A 25,036-nucleotide genomic window follows, 5' to 3' on the forward strand; every position below is an offset into this window, starting at 1 on the left:
TTCGTTCAGTAAAAAATAATCAATACTGAAAAAGGCGCCGGAGACAAACCAGCCCAGGGCTGAAAGTCTCCTTAATAAAGATATAGGGGAAATGGCTCTAATGTTGGCCTTGGGATCTAAGATTGGGCTCATCGCTAAAAATCTGCTATTTATCAATTTCATCAACGCGTCATTATGACGGTACTAATGGCTATTTTGGTCGCTATTGAAAATTTTGTCGATTGCTGAATTTATGTATGGGCCCAAATTAGAAGCATTTAGGCCGACATTACATCCATTTCCCCTATATTAAAAAAGCTGAAAACTCAGTAATCTATTTTACTGAAGTTTATTCATTCACCTGGTTATTATACGGAAATTTCAGTACTTGCTATATTACCACACTCAGTAGTCGCAAAAGCTACTGGCCATGAGTAGTTCTAGTGAGAATAACTGAATGATCGGTAATTTTTATGATTTTCAGTTCGAAAACTGTGAAAAAAATACCGAACATGGAAACCATGATTAAGTGTGCATATTGAGAAAAAAAAATTGTATGATTACAGATAAATCTGTATATGTGGCATCATTGCTTATCGGGCTATTAACGGGCTTGGTGGTTACTTTGGGGCATAAAAAATACCCGCAGTCGGTAGGATTCGAACCTACGCTCCCAGAGGGAATCTGATTTCTAGTCAGACGCCTTAACCGCTCGGCCACGACTGCTGCATCTCGAACCGACTCAGAATCGAACTACTCTCAGAGCAAATACCTGCAAATGCACCGAAAATGTAGCCTCTCAGCGAAACGAAATAATTTAATTGATTAGTTGATAATCCATCATTCAGCTTTACATTCTCCGAGCATCAACTTTGAGTATCAGTCTAGTGAAGCGCCTTAACGAGAGCAGTTTAAACTGTACGATCAGTCCGCGCATGTTTTTCAAATTTTGTTTTTGAACTCCTTGCTTGTAATCTAAATTCGTCTAGTCAACAGCTAGGTATATTCGTCAGGCAGGGAAGCCAAACATAAAAGCTAAACATGATTGTGGGAGGAAGACTGTATGAATCAGTCAAATCAGCTGCGAAGACGCTATTATTTTTCGTGTTGTTCTGTGCGCTCCTGCCAGCATTCGTTATCAGCTATGCAAGTGAGTTTTGGCTTCATTAGTATTTCGTAAACATAACATTTGGACGTTGAATCGAAGTCGAGTGCCCCATCCTCATCAACTGAAGAATGGGAAAATAAATGTGATTATCGTTTACATAAATATACCCGGCGAAGGAACGCCACGTGTAGAGCACGATAGTGATCAACTGGTGGTCAGCGCTAATAAACATGAATATTTTTAAATATCAAAATAAAGACTTCAGTGTGTAAATTTGGTTGACTAATCATTATTTGTGTTTGCCTAGCCGTATCGACGACTCGAAAACTGTGGATTGCATTCCTAGCGAATCGTTACCCGTACCTGAAGTTTGCACGAACAAACAACATCAGAAGTTTGGTGGACACTTCCAGGAATCCGGGGGTCTTTCACATCTTGCTGCAGGTTGATGGGAAGTAGTCATTTGTCTATTTTTTTAGCTATTGAAAATCTAAGATACAAGTTTAGTTATGTTTGGTTTACAGGAGCTTGCGACATCCATGCGATTAAGGCCAAATTCATCGATCACGTTCTCGGTCGGCGTGATCATTGTGGAAAACTGTGCTTCGCCAGGTTGAAATTTCCCCTCATCTCGTGTTGGGGACAATATGCGTTCGTCAAAAAGACTAAGTATGTATTATATTTAATTTCGTTAAACCCTACTGTCTATGGATAATCTAAACACTCCGAACAAGATGCAACTTGCAATGTTTTCAAAAAATCATAGTTCATCCATTTATTGACGAATTTCAAATCTATTGGCCCCATTTGAAACTTTATACTTTAAAGATTTATTCAGTATGAATAGATTTAAAATCTATCGATAAATTGCTGAGCAATTATTTTTCCAACATTGTCATTTGCCGTTACACATTTTACCGGAGGCATCGTGTTCGGAGTGTTAACAAGGCTGTTTCCCATTTCGGTTTCGGGTGTCCCAATTTTTTCACTATACAATTTTGTTTCGATGATACATTTGGTTCATGAGTTATGCATTTTCAAAGAAATTGATGTCCGGGAAAATCTGAAAACTTCAACCATGGAAAAAATCATAAAATTCTGAGAGCCTCGGCCCATTTTGTCCGATAATATTTATATTATACTATTGTAAAACTGACTTTGTTCTCTTGATGCCAAATGGTCGTTATTAGGCGTATTAGGACTTTGAAAAAACTTTCCGTTTACCTACTGAATGAAGGAGTTAAGTAATTGATCGTCAGGATTTTCTATCAGAAAATCAGGTTCTTATTTCACTATATCTAGCAGTGGACAGCACTCACTGTCTTTGCTGCCGTCATCGAGGTCCTCTCCTATGTGGGACATTACTGAACTATGATAACTCGATATACTGGTTCAGATTCAAACACACATCTGAAAATGAATGTAAAGTGTTCCATATGTGAAACATGTAGAGATGAATGATCTTATGGAGTAGTACATTGATCTATCAATTCAGTAACTTCCCCGAAATTTGGCCACACCAGTACAGACAATACGCTACCTCTTCCAAAATATGTTTCTATGTGCTAAAATATGCTCTTCAAGTAGAGGGTCAAACAATACCCAAAATATTTTTAATTTATTTCATCATATAAGATTACGACCAGTCGAATATTAGTATCAGCACAAGACACTGAAGAAGTAATTACATTGTAGACGAAATACACCTATCTGTCATCGATAGCAATTAAGGTAGTAGAAGGAAAGGGAAACTGCTAATCCTTCTCTCTTTCTTTATATTATTATCAAATGTCTGCCGCCAGCTTGGGGCCCTGGCCTTAGCTCTACCATACAGATGGCCTTGGACTTCTATTGAAGTTTTTCATACCTTTTGTATTTTATTTTTTTTTATTAAAGTTGCGGATTTGTTTACGATGTATATTTTATCTCAATTGTTTATTTTGTTGGGTCACGAATGACCCAAGAGTGTTAAAGTGACTATGATAAAAAAAAAACAATTTTTAACAATTATTATCCTACTTACCAGTTCCGTCCAGTATAAATTGGCTCTCTCCAACCGGCGTGATCCTTTCTGACTGCTTACTCTCTTCTTTTATAGTTCACGCTCTCTCGCTTTTTTTTTCCTTTCTATTGAACATCTGGCCGTGTTCCCATTTTTTTTTTCCTTTGGTTTGTTTTTTCCGTCGATCTTGTTTTCCGTGCTGAGCACCAATGCTACCGACGTGCCAGGAAGGCAGCTCCCACACCTGGACCCTACCTATCGACCCATCAACTCATGAACCGGGGACCAACGGCTTTACTTCCCATCCGAAGGAAGGCGTGATCAGAGATGTTATGCCTCAGAACATCCCTGCGGGTGTTCCCATTTGTTCTCAGAAAGTTAATATTGGTATATAAGAAGAAGAAAGAAATAGAACAAGTGAAGTGTCAGTAAATGCGCGGTATTTTCAAGCCGGAGGCGGCGGGTTCGATTCCCGGTCCGGTCGAGGGAATCTTTCGGGTTGGAAATTTTCTCGACTTCCCTGGGCATATAGAGTATCATTGTGCTTGCCACACGATATACAAAATCATGCATTGGTATTGGCATCGAAAGCTCTCAATTAATAACTGTGGAAGTGTATTTAGAACACTAAGTTGAGAGCACGCAATAAGCTAATATGCACTCAGCAATAAGCTTTAAATGCGAATAATAAGAAGAAGAAGTGTTAGCCGCATACGTTGGTTAATCGTTTGGGTCATGGTGTTGTGATCCCTATGTTATTTGCCTCTATTTCGCTCTTAGATCGCAACGTTTCACTTTCCCGCTCCCCCTAAATTATTATGGATGAAAAAGAGAACCCATATTTGGTAGCCTCTCGCGAGCGCAATTCAAGCTACTCGGTATGATTTTGGCATTTCTATTTAATTGTATTAAGCTACTTTATATCGAGCTCTTCTCAATAATTGCATCATGTGAATAATGCAGAAAACAGTTTAAAATTGTTCTAGAGCCAAATTGGTTTTGAAAGGAAGGTCAAACTACCACCTTAGCCGCTCTGAACCCTTCAAGTATGAACATAATGCTTTCTCTAAGCGGTCCCTCCGCGCTCTGCCTCTGTTAACCCAAAATCCTAAAACTGATTCACAGATTATAATATAGAGAGTATAAAATAAAATAAGAAATCATTAGACCCTAACCCACTTACTTGGCCCGACTTCAGCATCAACCGGTGGGCAGTGCACTCTACACTCCAAGTTCCCTTTCTTTCAAATTCGCCCCAAATTTGATATTTTATCAAAGGGGTTGTTGATTAATCACAATGAAACATTGTGACAGAGCACGGACCTGAGGTTACCAGAGTATTAAATAATCTAGGTCCTATTTAGGATTATATCTGAAAAATCAAAATCTGGCCAACGCCCACCAAAAGGAATAGTTGATGAGATCATGTTGTCAAAAACGGAAAGGCACTGTATTCAAATTCTGGTAACTGATGATTTTTTTCACGCGATTCAAAAAAATAGGTTCCTAGACTTCCAAACTTCCAGTTTTCCAAACAATAAATAATAGTTAGGACATAAATTTATAAATAGTACAGATTTTATATCGGTTTATCTTCTAATCCTCATTTTTTATCAACCTTCGTCAGAGACTTCAACATCGACAACCATGTCATTCTGGCGCCATCGCTACATCGAGGCCGTCCGTTAACTGATGGAAACCTTCAAGACTACGTGAGCGACATTATTTCCAAGTACATGCCATCCGACATTCCACCGTGGCAAATCTTCTGCATTCCTATGGCATTCGGGGGTGCCGCCAGTGGGTCGGCAGAATGCGACACCAGTGCCCCGTACTACTACATGCTATACAGAATACATCACTTACTGTTGGAAGAGCAGCAAAAACTGAGAATTTCTGATCTGCTATTGATAGACAGAAGAAACGAAAACGAGAAGAGAATTTCCGAATGTGACTCAATATTTGCCAACTTGTTGGAACGCCCGGTTTACTTGCCAAGGATTTGGGACGATATTTGTGCCACTATTAGTAACCGATGGAACGAATTTATCTATCAGCACGATCCGCTAGAATCGCCGGACATTGAGAAAAAGCACATTGCTGGCATACAACAACTCGTTTCGGTGGTACTGATAGGAGCAGTTGCTGTAATATCTGATTTTTCGAGAGGTTTCTCGAAGGTTGCTGGCAATCCGGTGATGAAAATTGACTTCCTCAAGTCGCTGATTGATCGCGAAATTCAACGGAGAAATCTTAATCTGGGCACCATTTGGAATGCCATAACAATGTCACTGGATCCGATCAATGTCATTAAAGAATTGATTTTTATGTTCTGGAAGATTGGAGCAACTCTAACGTTGATGGTACCTTGGTATGTCTTTCAAGAAGTGGAAGCTATACGTATCTACATACTGATGAAGAAGTGCAAACGCAATACGGTTGTCGGATTCTTTTTGGAATATCTGCCGATTTGTTTCAGTGCATTCCTGGAATATTGGAAGGGAATTAAACTTTTGTACTCGGCGCCAAAGTTGGTTTTCGAGGAGTTGTTCGAGCACAAACCCAACACTGACCACTACTTGCAGAATGTATCGCTATGCGGAAGAAAAGTCGTGTCATGGTCGGAAAAAATCAGATCTTCCGATCTTCAAGCAAACCGTCCAGTAGAGTTTCCCGCTGCTACGAGGAGAACAGGTGAAACATTAAGATAAGAAATGCATTAGAAATACGAGAAGAATAACATTAGATGTACAAGAATTTTTTAGATCACCACAAGCATCCATTTTTAGAACTGGAATACTAATGAGTTTAATCATTATTGCTTCTTGTAGGAATCGTTCGCAATATACCACGAAGCAAGCCGCCAAACGACATTGAAATTCTACTAGGAATAATGTCCAAGTCACTGGGAGCGCTCTGCATGGAAGGGGATGGCAAAGTACCATCGATGATTCAAATCAGTGGACGATGCATGTTGGAAGATTATCTGTTTGGCCTTACCAACTACAAAACGGGAAACAGTGGATTCGTTTCACTTAATCTTCCCATAGATGTTAGCGAAAATGGTCAGCTTTTGCAGAACATTCGAAACTCAATATCGCAAATACGTCGGCAGCAAGTTATGCTCAATTTCCTAACGATCGCACAACTCAGACATGATTTCCTAACGAACGGCCTACCGCTGGTGGTGATGAAACTTCTGATGAACTATCTATCGCGACGGCTCGCCGTTACGGTAACGGAAGTGATCGAAAATCGTAACATTGGACAATACCGCAATCTGCTCGGACATGCGATCAAGGACATCATCTATTTTAGACCACCTCAATCGAATACTAGCGTTTCGATTACGATACAAAAATTCAACGATGAGATAAGGTTTGCTTGTATGACCGACTCGCAAATTAACCCCAAACACCTTGCTTTGACCGCTGGCTTTCGGAAACATCTACAAGACTTGCAGCAGCTCTAATTATTACAGCTTATTGACATATATTTGTACGCATAATAAAGGGGTTTAATAATAACTTACGACTTTTAATGAAACTATCCCATACGGTACATGTCCCGACAGTTGGCTAGGAAGTTGCACAGCATGTTATGTCCATTCGTGTCGAAATCCTGCTCACCGTCAATTGCTTGATAGGTGATAATCTGCAATAATCATAAAGCCATGAAACCATCGTCGCATTTTAAGAGTAGAGCTTCCTTACCTCTTTGCATCGAACGCTATCATTCGAACCGGCCATTCCGATGACCTCAACCCAACCGTGAAGCAAGCTGTTCAGTGGATCACTCAGCATTACCTGGATTGGCATTTCGTCGGTAGATTTTCCCGTGAAGCTACGACCATCTTTATCCGCTCGTTCCACAAACAGATGGATGCTTACCGATTGACCTGAATGGCGTTTAAGCAGGGCACCATTTACTATCGATCTCGGTTCGAAACTCATTGCTTTATTGATTGATTATGTTCTGTGAGCTACTGAATAAGGAAATTCAATTCTAATCAAACAAAAAACCACGAGAATTAACAAGAAACTCAAGAAAACTCTTGAATTTTCCACGCTACCACTGATTGTTTTTTGTTTAGTAAATTTTTGAGCGCCACTTTCCGACCAGAGCTGCCAGGTGGTTTTATAAAAAATCTGTATCCACTCTATTAAAAAATCTGTATTTTCTGTATTGACGATTTTTTTCTTAATTAATCATGTTTTGTTGTTTAACAAATACAGTGCATACAAAATAACCATAAAAAGTGCTTAACCATCTATTCGGGCTATTGTACTAACCATACGGGATATAATTGCGCCATTTGTGATATCGTCCGTACTTATTTATAAGAGTGATATAAAGCCGTTTGAAAATGTATGGAGATTTAAGTTTCTATTCATTATCTTCCTGATAAGCAGTTTTAAATGCAAAAAAGTGCACGAGTTCATTACTATTTGATATTTTTAATATAGATGAATACAATTAATTACATCATTTGTGTGGTAGTTACACCGAAAAGTCGAGAGATGTCGCCCCGCCAGTGCTGGTAAAATCATTTTTGCAGTATGGAGAATATCAGAAAATCCGCAATTTCTTACGAAATACATTTTCAATGCAAGTAAAATGTTTACGAGTACTTCTAGATAGAGCTGGAATTAGGGCCTAACAGCTTTTGTAAACAATGACTTCTATCGATGATTTCTAGAAATTCATGGCTCACCCACGCAAACCAACATCCTCATCGGATAGGGAAAGACTTCCCCTATCCGATGGTTATGTTGGTCTGCGTGGGCGTGCCTTGAGTTCCTAGAAATCATCGATAGAAGTCATTGTTTACAAAAGCTGTTACGCCCTAATTCCAGCTCTATCTAGACTTGTATTTGTACCATTTTAATGTGCTCGGGCACTTTTCTTGTATTTAATATACATGCTTATATTGGAAATATTCAATTAATACTGTAAATCCCCATACAATCAAAAAAGTTATTTTGTTTTTATAAATTTTGAATTTTTTTTTCTCAAGCATTTTATAAAAATCTGTATAAATCTGTATTGTAATTTAAAAATCTGTGATAAATCTGTATTCTGTATCGGGTCTGTATTAAGATTAAAAAATCTGTATAATACAGATAAATCTGTATTAATGGCAGCGCTGTTTCCGACACAATTTTTTGTCAATGATTTATTTGATAGATCATACACAGAAAATGAAACTTACCCAAAGCTTGAGTTTAAACAACTCAAATTTAAGTAAAACCGTTATAGTATCCCATTGGGTAAAAATCAATGTGTTTGATGGTTAATTTTTACTCAACGGTTGAGTAATACGTATATTACCCAAAGATGAGTAAAAACAAAAAGGAAATTTGGTGGGCCTAAATTTACTCAACGCTGAGTAACTTACTATAAAGCTTGCGTTGAGTGAAAATAACTTTGAGTTGGATGAAAAAAATGCCACGACGACGCCATTAGTGATTTTGCTCCCTTCGAATGAAGTTCAACGCGTGTGTCGTCCGGAAGTTTTTCTACCGCCATCCGTTCTGTTTTTCCCGAGGTTATTCTCCCGTGAACTGGTTCCTTCGAGACCTCATTCGAGACCATCGGTTGTTCGATTCCGAGCTCAACGTAACCTGGTGAGTCGCAAATCTAAAGCGCTAGTGGAGCAGCACATAAATAATTATTTTTTTTAGGTATCCCAGTACTTGCAGCTTCCACCACGAGTGTTGATCTGGTTTTTTCTAGTGACCCCGGTGTGCCGTAGAAGCCAACCGTTTCGTTATTCTCCCGTGAGCCGGTTCCTTCGACACCATCGTTTGTTAAAAAATAAATAATAATAAATTTGTTATTGTCTTCACGGATGTTATTGTTTTTGATTTTTAACATTAGGAATAATTACGTGCTCGTCATGCAAGCGTCCCCTTTCTTTATAATTTATTTCGGGGAAAAAAGTGCCCGGTAAAATAACGTACCGTTGGGTTCATTTTACTCAAAAATAGGTTATTTATCAGAAAAAAAAAACCCGGTAAAATAACTCATGGTTGAGTTAATCCGACCCAACGCTAGGTTTTTTTATTCGGAAAAAGTCCCCGGTAAAATAACCTATCGTTAAGTTAAATTTACCCAAAATTAGGTTTTTCCTTATTGATCAAATTTACCCAATGCAGTCTTTTCGATAATTTACTCAAAATTAGGTTTTTTCATGTTTACCCAAAATTAGCTTCTCTTACGGAACTTCGAGGTTGAGTCAAAAGAACTCTAATTTGGGTAATTTTTTATTTCTGTGTATACACAGAAAAACAAAACTACCCACCGCTTGGGTTTTTTAAACTCAAATTTGAGTTATTTGACCTCTGCCCGTTTCATTTCCTCTCGCTATTGTTGTCAAAAATAGAACGAAAGATTCGACTCAACCGTCTAGTTCCGTACGAGAAGCCAAAATTGAGTAATATGCGATATACCCAAATTTGAGTTAATTGAACTTAATTTTGGGTAGAAAAAATTGAAAATAACTTAGCGATGGGTATTTTTTTTGCCGTCTTTAAATGCAAACTACTTTGAGCCGGTTTACCCAAATTTGGCTTATCGTACGGAACATGGGAGATGAGTGAAAAGAACTTAATTTTGGGTTGTTTTGAATTTCTGTGTACACACCGAAAAAAAAACAATGCAATTGACGTTGAAACGGTTGAAACACAAGGTGTATGAAAGTTTAACAGATAAAATGAGGGGTTCGTGATTTTCCTACACGGCGAATGAGAACGACTCAAATTTGAGTTTAGTTCACTCATAATCGCCAAAAGTGCAGGAACTCAGCGATGAGTAAAATTTGTCTCATGGTTTCCTGTGGAAAACCTAAAAAAGCTGCCGGAAAATGAGGAAATTGACGAACAGTCAGTCTCGGAGTAGTACCAATAGACTGAGTGAATCCAATCTTTACTTTTCTCAAATTCAGGAATTTTTCCCTGGAAAATCCGAGGGGGGCGACTCTATCTACGATGCAGGAAAAAATGTGTTTTGCTGTGGTTAGCTGCACGCACACTGAGTAGATAGAAAGAAGATTGATGACGATTCTGAAGATTTCCTGCAAAAAGATGATGTGCAATGCAAGTAGATGCGAAAAATGATTGAAGATTTTTAAAGGTTGATTCGCTAGTTTGAGATTTTTTGAGCACTTTTAGCGATTATGAGTGAACTAAACTCAAATTTGAGTCGTTCTCATTCGCCGTGTATGTTTCGAGGGGTGCATCGATTAGCTTGCGATCGAAGAGAGTACCGGCAGAGTCGATGTTATAATAAGGCATTTACGAGACGTTTCGAGTCAGCTGTTTTTTTTTCTGTTTATCTATTTTGACGTTTACCAGCGGGCCGATTTGTTGACATACCACGACCAAAATCAAAACAAAAACATCAGACGTAAACAATAACAATGCTTCAAGCGCGTTCGAGTGGCCCGCCAGGAACTGTCATCAAGACGTCACGTAAAATAGCTTATAAGAGTTCCGCCAAAAGAAAATGTTGCGAACAAGCAGCACTGTTTGGGATTTATTTTTCGTCAGAGTAAACGGCAACCAGATTTTTTGCGTTAGCATTGGAAGATTGCCGTAAAAGCTCGACGCAGATGTCGCCACTGCATGATGATGATAATGTTGACAGACTGCATATAAAATTCGTGAAAATTTGCATTAAATCATAATTTTCATCAAGCCTGCGTGAAATCCTTCCAATATAACATTCGAATTGAAGAAGAAAATGTTTTTACGATCAGACTGATGTGCATCTTTGACTTTTCCAGATGAACTTTCATAAGATATATTCATTTCATTTCACGGCTCCATCAATGCTGCATCGTACGTATGATGTAAACAGAAGTAAATTGCTAAATTACTCAAAATAAAGATGATTTGTCATCTTGTTAACACTTTATAAACCATCGAGCACCATTTTATAGTATGATGCGTGTTGAGTAAATCAAGTTCCATTGCGTTTTCCGTCGAAAATTGTGAGTATCAATATGTTTACCTAAAAAAGGCCAAAATGAACATTTATTGAAAATTGGCGTCCTATACAACCATTTCTACATTATCACCAGCATGATACAATCTTTCCTAAGTAAATTCACTTAATTTCCACTTTCATCCTAGTGGAAATCGCACAAATTCACCATTTTCCGAAAAATGCAGCTGCGCAGGAGGTAACCTCTACCTGTGGGTGTAAACTTGTTGTGCCTAATTTTCCATGAAAACATCTCCGATCCATACCGAAATAATAACAGTTAGTTTGCAAACACGTTTTCTTACACGATTCAAGCAAAAGTTTCCACCGGAAATTATTAGTTTTTTATTTATGTACCGATTTGCCCCCAAAATCGTCTGTTTTACTTGGAGAATTTGGAAACTATCCTCCTTCTAGTAGTTCTCACTTCGAAATGTAGGTGGCGAAAGCTTGGAAAAGTTTCACTGCAAGACGCCAATCGGATGACTTTCATTCCGAAGTGAAAAATTTCATGTCGATAACGGAGCCCGCATAAACGCGAACCATAAATTGACCTTACCTAAAATGGTTAAAAATTGTTTATAATCCCTGCTAAACTTTAACTGAAATGGTTATGGAACTTTACATGAACGTTTAATGATAAAGTTTCAACCTTATGTATTATGGTTTTTTGGAACTGGACCTTACAAATAATGGGTTGTTAAGAACCATTACCGTTCCAAATTCTTGTTTTCTCCATACATTTTCGGAAAGAGAACTATATTAGAACCTTTTAACTTATGGTTTGAGAACATTAATGGTAATGGTTATGGTAGTCAGTAAGGTCCACGAATGGTTTTGTAACATCGATCAACTTTTTTTTTCTTTTTTCCTTTGCTTGTGTCAAAGACTTGGCTAAGACCGGGTTCGGTCCATCTCGCCTCAAATCGATCAACTTTATGTGGAATATATCGCGAATTGGTTGCCTGTAATTTACTGATTACCAATTCACGATATATTCCACGTAAAGTTGAGCGATAATACAAAACCATTAATGGACCTTACTGACTACCATAACCATTACCATTAATGTTCTCAAATCATAAGTAAAAACGTTCTTATATAGTTCTCTTTCTGAAAATGTATGGAGAAAACAAGAATTTGGAATGGTAATGGTTCTTAACAACTCATTATTTGTAAGGTCCAGTTCCAAAAAACCATAATACATAAGGTTGAAACTTTATCATTAAACGTTCATGTAAAGTACCATAACCATTTCAGTTAAAGTTTAGCAGGGATTATAAACAATTTTTAACCATTTTAGGTAAGGTCAATTTATGGTTCGCGTTTATGCGGGAGCTTCTGGGAGATAAAAACAATTATAGAACCTGAAAAAGGTTCAAACAAGTGCTTGGTATAAAAACCACAATGTACTAAATAAAGCGAAGACATGTTTTTCATCTAAAATTACTAAAATATTGTCAATATAATGAATGCAATACTTGTAGTTTACTGATGGTGTTTATTTACTTTGCTCGTTTGGTATCCCGCTTGACAGTTCGATTGGTACTTCTGGCTTCACTCTTGGCGGGACTCTTATTATAATATCGACTCTGAGTATGATCACATGAATTCTATGTGATAAATCACATAAACAAATTCTAATGGATATTTTCCATCGGAAATGTGATTTATTTTTTGAGTGTACAAAAATAATATTCAACAGAGAAGGACGATGTTTCTGACTCCGTAACAAACCATACACAAATTGTTTTTTTTGCCTTTGATAAGGAAACTGGGCCACCTTACGTCCATGGTGACTGAAAGCAATTGGTCTAGAAGTTCACTGAAAAATTAACCTTACGGCATAGGTTTAACGGATTGTAAATAGCCAAACATAGTAAATTACTTACTTTTCACACCGGAGAACCGAAGAAAATTCAACTTTGAAATGGCGGAAAATACTGAGATTTGACAATATAAAATTTACAATCCTGTTCGGTAATGTTTACAAAAATCTGTTACTTTACTACGGTTTGTTTTTGTAAAAGATTATTTTTACTGTACATTCGCCACACTTTTTACAGTATCGCTGACTTACAGCCCGTTGCAGTTTTGATCAGTAATTTTTATTTACAGTTTCGGTAAATTTATGTAATTTACACGAAACGAAAATCAATTATTTAATTCATGTGTTTCACTTATACATTTTTGCCAAAGCATCAGCCTTATACATTCCATAAAACAAACCACATAGGTCCTATTAGAATGCATAAAAGGTATGTGTGACCGCTTATACATTTCATTTGACACATGATCTTTATTAACTTTTTGCAAGGCGTCTGCTTACTTATACATTTTATGAATAATCAGCAATGCAAATTTGCCAAAAGGTATAAGGAGGTTTCTATCCGTGTTCGGAAATTTAGCAGTTTTGATTGCGGAGAATTGGTAAAATCATATGTTTTACAAAACTTTCGGTGAAAATGATATTTTACAGAAAATATCCAGCAGAAAAGTACCGAAAAAAAAATGAGATATTTGGTGTGTACCCTTTATCCCAGAAAACATCGCATCGGTATAGTAGGGTCAACAAATCGAAACTCACCCCCAGCTCCCACTTGGCTTTCGCGCGTGTGTTGGTACTGCACCAGAAGGAATAAAAACTACAAGCAAACACAAAAGGATCAAAGAGCAGAAGAAAGTGAAAGTGAAAAAACAAGGATATCTTTTGACAGTTCAGGTGGAAAAAGGTGTTGTGCAAGTTCATAATCAGCAGAAATGGGTAAATATTTAGTATTTTACATACTATTTGCTAAAATTGCTTGTATCCGTTTTGCCATAACGGTTTCCGTTGAAGAATAGTTCAAAAAAAAAAATCAATTGGATGCGAGAAAAGGCAATATTTTCATTTGAAACGCAGCGGCTTTTATCACTTTACGCTCATGACTTAAGTATTAAAAATTCATATTATAATCATGACTCCTGTTTTTATTGTATATGCTTTGCAGAAATCGAAGCCGATTCCCAGAAACTTGTTCTCGACTTATCGAAGAAATGTCTGAAGAAGATACCAAAAACGGACGACGCACAGCAGTATAAAGTGCTGATCCTGGATGACAATGAACTGCAGAAGATTGATAATATCGATTCGTATCTTAAGATTGAAAAGGTACTAAATTAATTAATTTTCCAGGGCATTGATTTTTTCCGTACATTTCAGGTTAATGACTAATCTATGTGTTTTTTGTTTTCCACAGTTATCGCTTTGTAAAAATCAGCTACTCCGGATGTACGGCGTCTGCCGGCTGCACTGCCTGCGAGAGTTGAACCTTTCCTATAATGGAATTTTAACGATCGAGGGACTAAAAGATTTGGTTCATTTGACTCACCTCAATCTGGAAGGGAACAATATTAAAACTATCGAGCATTTAAACACGAACACGAATCTGGAGTACCTTAATCTTTCCGAGAACAGCATTGCTGTTGTTTCGGATGTTTCCTTCCTGAAAAACTTGAAGGTATTAAATGTGATGTGAGTAGTTTTGATGTACATAAAGATTACCGCTGCTACTTTCCAGGAACTGTACATGAATGGAAACCGAGTTGCCCACTTAAGGCAATGTGATAAGTATTTACCCCAATCTTTGGAAACGCTAACATTATCAAAGAATAACATTTCTGATTTGAACGAAATTTGCACGTTGTGCCACTTGAATAATCTCAATAGCATTACGGTGGTGGATAATCCTTGTGTTCAAATGACTGGGAATTCAATGTAAGTTTTTTAAATGAACAAATGTAGTGGATAAGCAATCATACCTTCCATCATTTCAGGGGGTTCGATTACCGACCATTTGTACTGAATTGGTGCATGAGTGTTAAGATGATCGACGGTTTTGTTGTCACGGCAATCGAAAGCCTGAAGGCTGAATGGCTGTACAGCCAAGGACGCGGTCGTCAATTTCGCGTAGGCGAACAAATCGCCCTGGCACGTTATCTGAGCACGGTATGCCCTTTGTCCGGCGAAGCTCTGGAAAATGAAAATGAACGTAAGTTAAGGTTGATTTTGAGCAAAGCTCAACAGCATCAACGACAGCTGCAAGAGCAAACTTCCGGTGGAGGAGATGGTACTGCCACGCCTGTAAACAACTCACCATCCTCGCTAAGACGGAAGGGGCAAAGTCGAATACAGTCACCAAGAGGTAAGGGAAGGGAGTCCGCTAGCATTCAAGGAATGTTGTTTAAGAAATTCTATTTCAGTTACCCGTTTGAGTGGCCGTCAAAACTCACCGGATACCATGTCCAGCAGTTATCACGGAAACACGTCTACCAATTTGATGACTTCCAGCCAGATTGAAACCTCTGGTAGCAACCAACTGTTTGAACTCACGAAATCACTCATCGATAACATTACTTCCGATAGTATTATGTCGCAAAGCTTAGATCCGAACATGTTAAATACCAACAGCCTAGCTAGCAACACAAGCAACGTTATGAATTCTTCAATGCATGAAAGTATTGTTCTGTCGAAACAAGTTGGTGCCAGTGGAGCTAATCTATATAACGGTAGTTGATATCATGCCTCACTCCGACAACAAACATCATACCTAACTTTTCTTTCATTCCGGTAGACCAACCACCAGCAGGGCAAGTGATTATGGGTGGCCCTCTGGCGGCCGCATCAAAAATGGTTCCCGTGCCGGAATCGCTAATGAGTCCCGACTGTGGACCTACCACTTCACCGGCTACGATTGTGCACCGCAATATGCAAAATTGCGCCAATCAGCCACAGCCGCAGACACCGCAGATTCCGAAGGCAATTAAAACCAAAGGCAAGTCTAGTTTGATTTTATTTATTTCGTCTATCAAAAGTAGGTGGGTGGTTACAATGCAAGGGATCAACATTAGGTGGAATAAATTAATAACTCGAAAAAATATTAGAGATAGCGTATTGATGTCTTCTTAACATTTTCTTGTGAGCTCTATTCGCGTTGGTTGCAAAAGTATCCTAAACGTTAAACTCTATCAGAAACGTAATTTGGTATCTAACTAAGAGAAATTAAATGTTCTACAAAGTTGTGAACTATAAAAAACTAGAAAACTTCTTAGAACACCGTTTTCCGTTATTTGTAGATATAAGCCATTTAAGAAAACAAAAGTCAAAAATCAGTTTTTCTGTCATTTTGTTTTTAAATATCAATGTTTTGGCCTACTATGTCCAGAGCGATTGTAGTTAATATGAAAATACATAATTTATCCAAAAACACTATACCAGTACAAGTCTTCTGTCAAAAGTTATCGTCAGTTTTGTAGTCTTTTAGCCCAAACTTTTAAGCGTAACATTTCAAAATGACCCAAGTACAACCGATACTGTTTCATATCACTTTAAAAAGCATATCAAGAAGTACATTTTAGCAACTTTTGGTGAAGGTAATTTTTGTTGTTTTAAATAAGTCCACTTTGAAAATAGAGGTTTTTATTTCATAAATCTACATTGTTCGGATTTCTTTCGAGTATTAAAGAACCTGATTAATGATACACTAAAATCCCCTCCCCTTGGCTAGTTTTTGCACCTTGCTGTTGGTGGGCGGGCTTAATTTCATTAGTGGAGTGTTGGAGACGGTGGGTTTATGGTCGGCGTTGCTGGCTCATGCCGCGATAGAATGGCATCATGGGCAGGCAATGGAGATTACTGAGCTTCCCCTCTCTGATAAACCACTGCATGAGAGAACCAAAGATCTAGTCTAGCAGTGATAGTATCACACTTGTTACTCCTTTAATTGAGAGCCGCGTCGTAGTACGCTTACGTATAGGCACTGACGTTGGGTGTGATACTGGCGGGTTTTGCCGCAAATCACTCTTATTTTATTTATTTTTACGCAGATTGGGTTTGCAAGGGAATTATACTATTGAAATATTTCAGAAAGTGCCCAACAGTGCTCCTTCTATTTGCGTGACAAGCTTTCATTGTTGTTTTCATTGAATTATTACTCAGGAAACAATGTTAAACATCATTTTTGTACATGGTATTGTAACTAATCTTATATGTGCTTCATTTTGATTTGGGATAAGTGTTTGAACTATGGCTCGGGATTTCCACTGTGGTGTGCTTCTATTGTGACATACCCATATGTATTTTTGTGGTGCGACATAGTGGAAGCGTGAGAGCGTAGTTGGATCATTTACCCTATACAATATACAATTTAAAATTAGCTTGGAAACTAACTTCAAAGTGAAGCATTTGAGTCACTTGAAGGTGTCATCTGGGACGAACAAAGATATAATTAATATATCTAAAAGCCAGAAGTACTTGAAACACGTTAAATTGTAGTTTAAAAGCATGGGTTATGATTGTGTAGGTAGATTAGAGATTTCAGTTATTTATTAAATAAACTTCAATTATAGAATTCAGAAAGTTAATTAACATAAGAGATAGGACGCGGGGCCTCCCTTAGCTCAGTCGGTAAAGGCGCAGCTACAAAGCAAGACCATGCTGGAGGTGGCTGGGTTCAATTCCCGGTCCGGTCTAGGAATTTTTCGGGTTGGAAAATTTCTCGACTTCCCTGGGCATAGAAGTATGATTGGACTTGCCACACAATTATACCAATGCAAAAATGGTACAGGCATCGAAAGCTCTCCATTAATAACTGTGGAAGTGCATTTAGAACACTAAGTTGAGAGCACGCAATAAGCTAATATGCGATATGCAATAAGCTTGAAATGCGAAGAAGAAGAAGAAGATAGGACGCGGGGGGTCCGCTTAGGGAGGCGACTAGCCTATGAAGTTGTATAATAAATCTTCCTATTTCGTGTATTTGTTAATTACAGACAATGTCAATAGCGAAAGTCATATCTTCAACCAAGCGCTTACGAACAAGTGAAGTTTTAGGAAAGATGTGTTAAATATGTTGATAGGTTTAAAATAAGAATTAGGATTGTTGTGCTTTAGTTTTCGGTAAGGTATGATGTGTCAACAAAGCCCTTTTGAGCAAATTTTCAAACATCAAATTGATTGAGTGATTTATTGAAAGACATTGGGTTGCGAAAATTGACAAGTCATACATCTAACATAGTAGTAGTAGCAGTGTCGCATAATCTTATCACAATTGCTGCAAATAGTGCTGGAGGGGCCGGCAGGGCTGAATACGGATGAAAACTAACATAACTACTAACACTAAAATGATCCCGGAACTAACAATTATCCATTGCACTTTTAGTATATTAGTTTTATTTTTCTACTAAGTCATCTATGCTTCTTTCTATTGTTTGGATCAAGTACAACTAATAATAATCTACCTTTATGTATGTTTTACTCCCTTTTAACCCATTATCTTTATGAATGGCGAATCATATGACGTGAGACACGTACAAGCTGGAACTCAAAGAATTACTTCGAACAGGATGTCAAACAAATTCAGGACCAATCCAAATGAGACCAGAAACCAACAAGGCATCGGGGAGTTATATATTCTGGGAGAGGTATTTGATAAATAATCAAAAAAAGGTAAGTTAAAATCAGAGCCAAGGATCATGAGAGGTAATTGTCAATAATTCATTAATTAGTAGAAATCTCGATAACTTTTTCAAGGGAGCGTATCGGCTTTTGTAGGTGGTGCGTTTGGTCGTCGATTTGGCTTAACTGGTGGCTCGCCCACGCGGGCTGGCACTATCATCAGATAGGGGAAATTTTCCTCTACCTGCTGGTGGTGTTGATAAGCGTGTGCGAGCTGCCGGTTGCGCCAGATCGACGATCGGATGCATTGTTTGCAGGAGCTGGTGCTTCCCTTTGAAAAAGTAATCGAGAAATAACCATATTATCCTGTAATTGATATTACTATTTTTATATATCAATGAAATTAGTCATGACAGAGTAACAGATGGGGAAGGACAATAGACACAAGTTGACACAATAAACAAGACAAGTGGGGGTTAATACACAAGACAAAATGACAAAATAAGTGACGACAGAAGACAAGACTGGGACAAAATTCAACCTTAAAAAAAAGAAAGGAATGCGCAATTATATTATCAAAACTATTTGGATCAGCACAAACACAACAGTGACCAAACGGGCACCATAGCCTAGGAACGTCTGTGTGTTGATTTAAAATAGAGGCTCATAGAAGCAAAATTGATCAATAAAAGGGGTCCAGTGTAGAGTTTAAGCAAGTGCTGCCACTGGATCATTACAAAAAAAAAAAAAAATATATTTTAAAGCATTAAAATTTTCAAAGTAGCAGAAGAAATGGAACACAAGCAAGACTGTTAATGTCTTTAACATAAACAAGAATATTATTTATATCGTGAACCTCTGTTAATCTGAACGACACTGCGTGCATATTAACGAGGTTTATTTTTAATTTGAACTTCTAGTAACCCTACGACCATCAGAAAAGCGAGTTTCTGGTAGCCGTATTTGCTGTTTTCTTTTGATTCTGCGTTCCGTTTCGCAACGGTCCATTTCGTGTTTCTCTATTCCATGTGCTAGATGACGTTTGAGCAATTTAAAAAATAAAGTTTTAATTGTTGAGACGCTGAATTGTTCATTTCAATACGTTGCAAAATGAGAAAAGTTAATTTTTTCAAGTGCTTTCACATTTTCAGATTTTCAAGATCAAAATTCCTCAAAGCAAATCGACTAACGTACCCCATTCTAGTATAAATTCCAGTACTACACTACACTATGTTTGTTTTGATTCGCTATGAAAGTTTGACAGATAAAATGAGGGGTTAGTGGATTTTCCTATGTTTCGAGGGGTGCATTAATTAACTTGGGACCGAAGTATCAGAGCTGAGCCAAAAAGTTAAGCTCGTTTCTTCGGGACCTTCTGGTCTTAGAGTTACCTCTATGGTTGTACGTCGATTGCTGTACTGGATTAAAAGAGTACAACCAACCGATGGCAACCAACGATTTAAAATTGGCTCACTACTTGACCAGCCTATTGGTCCCAAGTAAATCGATTAACGTGCCCCATTCTAGTCGAAATTCTAGCACTACACTATGTTTGTTTTGATTCGCTATGAATGATTGACAGACAAAATGAGGGGTTCGTGGATTTTCCTATGTTTCGAGCTTGGGACCGAAGATAGTACCAGAGCTGAGCCAAAAAGTTGAACATGTTTCTTCGGGACCTTCTGGTCTTAGAGTTACCTCTATGGTACAACCATAGAGGTAACTTTACGACCGGAAGGTCCCGAAGAAACGTGCCCAACTTTTTGGCTCAGCTCTGGTACCACAAACGAAGTGACAGACGACTAACTGGCGAAGAAATCAATTAAAATAATGTGGTTGGCTGTAATAGAATTTTCTTAAAAGCTTGTGCCATCATCCACCAGATGGGTTAGTTTTTTTGTTTTGATTTGAACAAAGTTGATTTTGTGTACAATGATTCTTTGACAGTGTGCAAAGAGTGTATCATTTTGTCATTTTTTTTATGCATTTCAGTTTTGAGTAGAGTGAAAGAGATAGAACCAAAACATTCTAATACATTTGGTGAAAATTCTAGTACAATCCAGCAGTAGTGTTGCCATGTGGTACAATCCAGTAGTAGTGGTGTTGCCATGTGGTACACTGAAAAATTGCAATAGCAGGTTAGTCACCAAAGTTTTCGAGCCGCTCCGTCTGTCACTTCGTTTGTGCTGGTACTCTCTTCGGTCCCAAGCTAATCGATGCACCCCTCAAAACATAAGAAAATCCACGAGCCCCTCATTTTATCTGTCAAACTTTCATAGCGAATCAAAACAAACATAGTGTAGTATTAGAATTTCGCCTAGAATGAGGTACGTTAATCGATTTACTTGGGACCAATAGGCTAGTCAAGAAGTGAGCCAATTTAAAATCGTTAATTTCCACCGCCGAAAGCACTGCTGCTGCTGCTGAGGACCGACCGGACACCACCACACACAGTGATTGAATAAGAACCGTTCAGGGAGACAGGATCGAATTCGATTTTGAAATCTGTTTTAGGGAAAGCGCTGTTTTATCCCCATTGCAAAAGTTGGACATTTGTGCAATTGTCAATAGTGACTTATTGAAAATTTATAAAGTGTTTAATTTAGCAGATTTGTAGCAAAATTTCTAATCGATTGGCTTGTTTAGAATTAAAATCCATCCGCTATTGACAGTGTTATATGTGGTCAAAACCTGACCACTTTTCGTAATGCGGTCAATTTTGGTTTTTTGAAAGACGTAATCCTACGTCAATAGAATAGTTTAGGAAATTGCATAGAGTTTAAAATTTAAAGTTTAAAGAGAACTTCAGGGATCAGACAATAATTGAAAGTCTTAAAAGTTCGTAAAGCTTCATAGAAGGACCGCGAATTTAAAGCTAAATTATGTATCTAAACTTTTCTAGAAGCTCGGCTAGATTTTCGAGAATTCAGGGAGTTTTGTAGATAGAAATATTGTAGATATTCAACATGATGTTCTTAAAACTTGGTCAAATTTTCGGGAACAGTGAATGAGACATGGAAAATATTCTCGGAAATATTTACAGGTTCAGCAATCTTGGTAAAAATTTAGTTGTGGTTTGTGTAAGTATTTACAAAACGTATAAGTTCAGACAGAGCAACTTTCCAGCAATCCGCAGAACTTTCCACAAATTCAGGGAACTTCATAGAGCCACAGTTATAGTTAAATGGATTGGGAAGAAATTCAGTGAGCTTTATTTGAGTTCATGGAATTGAATTAAAGAAACTTTGTAGAAGTACAGGAACCTTGCATGGATTTTCATGGATGTTTTTCCAAGTCTTGAATAATTAAAAGGTTTATTCAGTATTATTCTGAAGATCAGAAACACTTCTTCACCGAATTTAAAATGTTTTCAAAATTAAGACATATCTTCACAACGAATGAAGAGATTCAACCTTTATATGAGAGGTTTGCGTGTAGCAAAAAAGTGAATAAAATATGAAGGCCAATCAGAAACCGCAATTAAGTAATTTCAAATTCAAAGTCGCAGCAGAGCTTATTTGAGATAGTCTGGAAAAATATTGCAATTATATTTCTTAAATTATCTGGAGTGGGCCAATTCTAGGTCTGGCTTATTTTGGCTGCCCCTTATTTACGCCAATGACTATAGGTGGATTACTTCAGTTTTTTTTTAAAATAATCATAGTAGCTATAGCTCTTCTATTTAGCTCAATATGTACATATATGTGTCTCTGTGACACTAGCTTCAGTTTTCTGTTGATCTTCCTGCATATTTACTATAGAGATGTTTACATTCACAGTTTTGATAAATGGTAAAACATCTAGCTCATCCCTGACCTTTACCTTATGTTCATCCTATTCGCAGATAACACCCGTGCTGCTGGCATTCCTACAAGTACAACCAAGAGCTCGAGTCCACGCCCGACTAAGCGCAGCACTTCAACCAACAACAGCACCAGCAACAGTGTTAGCAGCGAACGTTCCTCTCCTTCGTTATCGCCCCGTAAGACCCTGACCAACGTCAGTCACAACCATTCCCGATCGTTGTCTGCCCAGTCTAGGGGTTCAATTCACGGCGCTCAGGCTACTCCACCGGATGGCGGTTCAAGTAATGCCGTTAGTTCCGATGAGGATAGCGAGGCCATCAACATTGATAAGCTAAAAACGATACGGAATAAGGCAGCCCAGCAAAGTGGCCAGGTGGTCTTTACAAAAGCCAAGGAGAATGATAGCGTTGATTGCGCTACGACTGTTCTTAATAATAAAACCACCGAAAATTCAGCCATACTTATCCAGAAAATTTGGCGTGGCTACTTGTCTCGGAAGAGAGGCCAGAATATTGCGGACATTTTGCAGAAAAAGCGAACACAAGATTACATTGTAAAATTGACCAAAGATATGGAGATGACTAAAACGGCTCTGGAGAATGAACGCAAAATTCAGCAGCTCCAGATGCAAGCCATTAACGCCCTGTGGAAGAAGGTATCCGCCATGCAACCAACGCAGGCTGCTAACGGAACGACCGATACGATGAAGCTGGATGTGATAAACAACGAAAACAGCTCGGTGCTCGTAGTACAGGATCTAACGAAAACCTGCTCGATGCTGATGAATCAGGTTCGTTCATGTTTTATGAAATGATCTTTGTCGCAAGTTTAGGGTTTATAACGATCTTTTCTTCACCAGGTTCAGCAGTTGCAAACCTCCGTTAAGGACATCGTTACCTGTATGCAATTTTTTGCAAACATGCCACCACATGGTGCAAACGTGTCCGCATCCACGGTAGACACGTCGTCGAGCAGTCTCAAGGATAGCTGCGAGACGCAGACGGAAATTGTGGCTGTCCACACGCCACAGGTGGAACAGTTACCAGCATTTCCGTTTAAAACGGCAAGTGTCAGCAGCAAGTTGGCCAGGCCTTCGACCCTACCGATCAGTTCCTCGGAAACGTCACCAAAGATAACCTCTCAGGACGGTAAACCGATCATCGAGGAAGAGGAGGTTGGTTCCAAAGAGGACGACATAGTAGAGGATGTAGTCGTCGAGATTGAAGCCGACCCGGGCGATACTGAAGAGAACGATGACGGCGAACAGAAGGAACTGGACGAAAAGGAATTCGAAGAGACAGGTACGATGGTGAAGGCGGTTAACTAACTTTGAAAAAATTGTAGTTGTCTAGTGGAATGTAGTGGTATTTTCTCTGTGTATGTTTGTGAGTTTCACTTTTGTATATGTGATTGCTTTTACAGCTCGACCGATTCGGTTCAAAGTGTACTGATGATGGGGTTTTTCGTTGATTAATTTTAAGTATAAATGTGGGTAATGCTGATGTTCAGTTTGTGACTCACTGTTAATGCGGATCTCAAAACGAAACAATACATGCGTCTGTGTATGCCTAGCAAAAGATCTCTATTTAAGAAAAATACAATTTTATTTGTTCATCATCCGTATTTCTGCGCTGGCTTAAGTGAATCTAGTTGCGATTTGATCAATTTTAACTATATTGTAGATAAATGTCTGGAAAAGCTATAGCTTATTCAGCTTTTAATCAGTCTAAATGTGTTTGGTCCGATGGCTTGGTAAACATAGAAAAGACTGAGAGCAAATTTTGGATATCTACAAACCAGATTTCAAGATTAAGCTAAGAAACATCCTGAAAAACTTCTCACATTCAATTGTTGCAGAACTGCCAGACAAACAATTTGAGCTGATTAAAGTTGGATAAGTAAGTTTTTAGCTGAAGAAGCAAATGCCTGCCTGAATAAGCTCTTATTCAGCTTTCAATATTTGCTGGGTGATTCTAATATAATAAAAAAATTCGTAGGGTTTCACCTGAAAGTTTGTTTTTCTAATCTGCATATTTATTTCAATTAAACGTCGAAACACATGATACTAAAGTATTTATGAGCACCCCCATGACATTTTATTATATTACATTCCAAAATTTGTGCAATCTAAGGCAAACAATGCTGGTTCAAACCATAGCTGTGTCATGTCTTATGGGACTTCCAATAAACATGTGGGATCAGCTTAAGAAACTTTCTAAAATTTGGATACCATTGCTGCAAGAAACCATATTTTTTTTCATTCTAACATTACAGTCATGACGTCAAGCCAGATTTGCGAGATCCATTCTAGATTAGTATTATGTTTTATGTTGATTAAATACCAACAAGTGGTACACATAGTTTAAATAATTTACAGGAAGTAATTTTTTTTTAAATTTAAGCATCTAGCGCTAGTTGAAGCATGTGTTCCTCAATAGTGAACATTTTAAGAAAACTACTTCATCCCGAAACTTGTTTCGAAACAAGGGAATTTGCATAAGTGCTCTCTTCTTCTCTGGTCATAGCATAGCAAAGTTGAATGCTAGAAAGTAGTAAAAATAATCAAAATAAAGCAACAAATAACGCAAAGCAAAACAGCTGGCAAAGCACGAACTATGCATAACTATTATTGTACTACTAACATGCAAGGATTATGAATAGCTCCGCTTCAAAAATACATTCTGATGTTAAACAAATATTACAAACGAAAGCAGAAAAAA

At 38.0% G+C, this 25,036-nt stretch overlaps 3 protein-coding genes and 1 non-coding gene across 4 annotated transcripts; 2 read left to right on the plus strand and 2 right to left on the minus strand.

Moving 5' to 3' along the window:
- Positions 1-623: 623 nt before the first annotated feature.
- TRNAS-AGA (transfer RNA serine (anticodon AGA)) lies at positions 624-705 on the minus strand. Its single transcript has one exon. It is a non-coding gene; the product is annotated as a tRNA-Ser (tRNA).
- A 140-nt stretch (positions 706-845) lies between these two features.
- On the plus strand, positions 846-6,616 carry LOC135697801 (uncharacterized). The gene is made up of 5 exons (XM_065217612.1): positions 846-1,129; positions 1,395-1,542; positions 1,595-1,756; positions 4,717-5,783; positions 5,921-6,616. Exons 1-5 carry the CDS (start codon positions 1,021-1,023, stop codon positions 6,559-6,561), a joined length of 2,127 nt encoding a protein of 708 aa, XP_065073684.1. The 5' UTR covers positions 846-1,020; the 3' UTR covers positions 6,562-6,616.
- Positions 6,464-7,186, minus strand: RPA3 (Replication protein A3). The gene is made up of 2 exons (XM_065217611.1): positions 6,803-7,186; positions 6,464-6,743 (listed from the first exon to the last, which is right to left on the minus strand). The coding sequence occupies exons 1-2, from the start codon at positions 7,040-7,042 to the stop codon at positions 6,636-6,638; spliced, it is 348 nt and encodes a 115-aa protein (XP_065073683.1). The 5' UTR covers positions 7,043-7,186; the 3' UTR covers positions 6,464-6,635.
- Positions 7,187-13,763: 6,577 nt separating this feature from the next.
- Positions 13,764-24,959, plus strand: Cep97 (centrosomal protein 97kDa). The gene is made up of 9 exons (XM_065217692.1): positions 13,764-13,839; positions 14,066-14,226; positions 14,315-14,575; positions 14,636-14,832; positions 14,892-15,259; positions 15,318-15,623; positions 15,689-15,889; positions 22,355-23,106; positions 23,176-24,959. The coding sequence occupies exons 1-9, from the start codon at positions 13,836-13,838 to the stop codon at positions 23,641-23,643; spliced, it is 2,718 nt and encodes a 905-aa protein (XP_065073764.1). The 5' UTR covers positions 13,764-13,835; the 3' UTR covers positions 23,644-24,959.
- Positions 24,960-25,036: the final 77 nt, after the last annotated feature.

The sequence above is a fragment of the Ochlerotatus camptorhynchus genome, unplaced genomic scaffold, assembly GCF_037179485.1.
Source record: "Ochlerotatus camptorhynchus isolate MF236.1 unplaced genomic scaffold, CSIRO-AGI_Acam_v1.1 ptg000078l, whole genome shotgun sequence".
NCBI lineage: Eukaryota > Metazoa > Arthropoda > Insecta > Diptera > Culicidae > Ochlerotatus > Ochlerotatus camptorhynchus.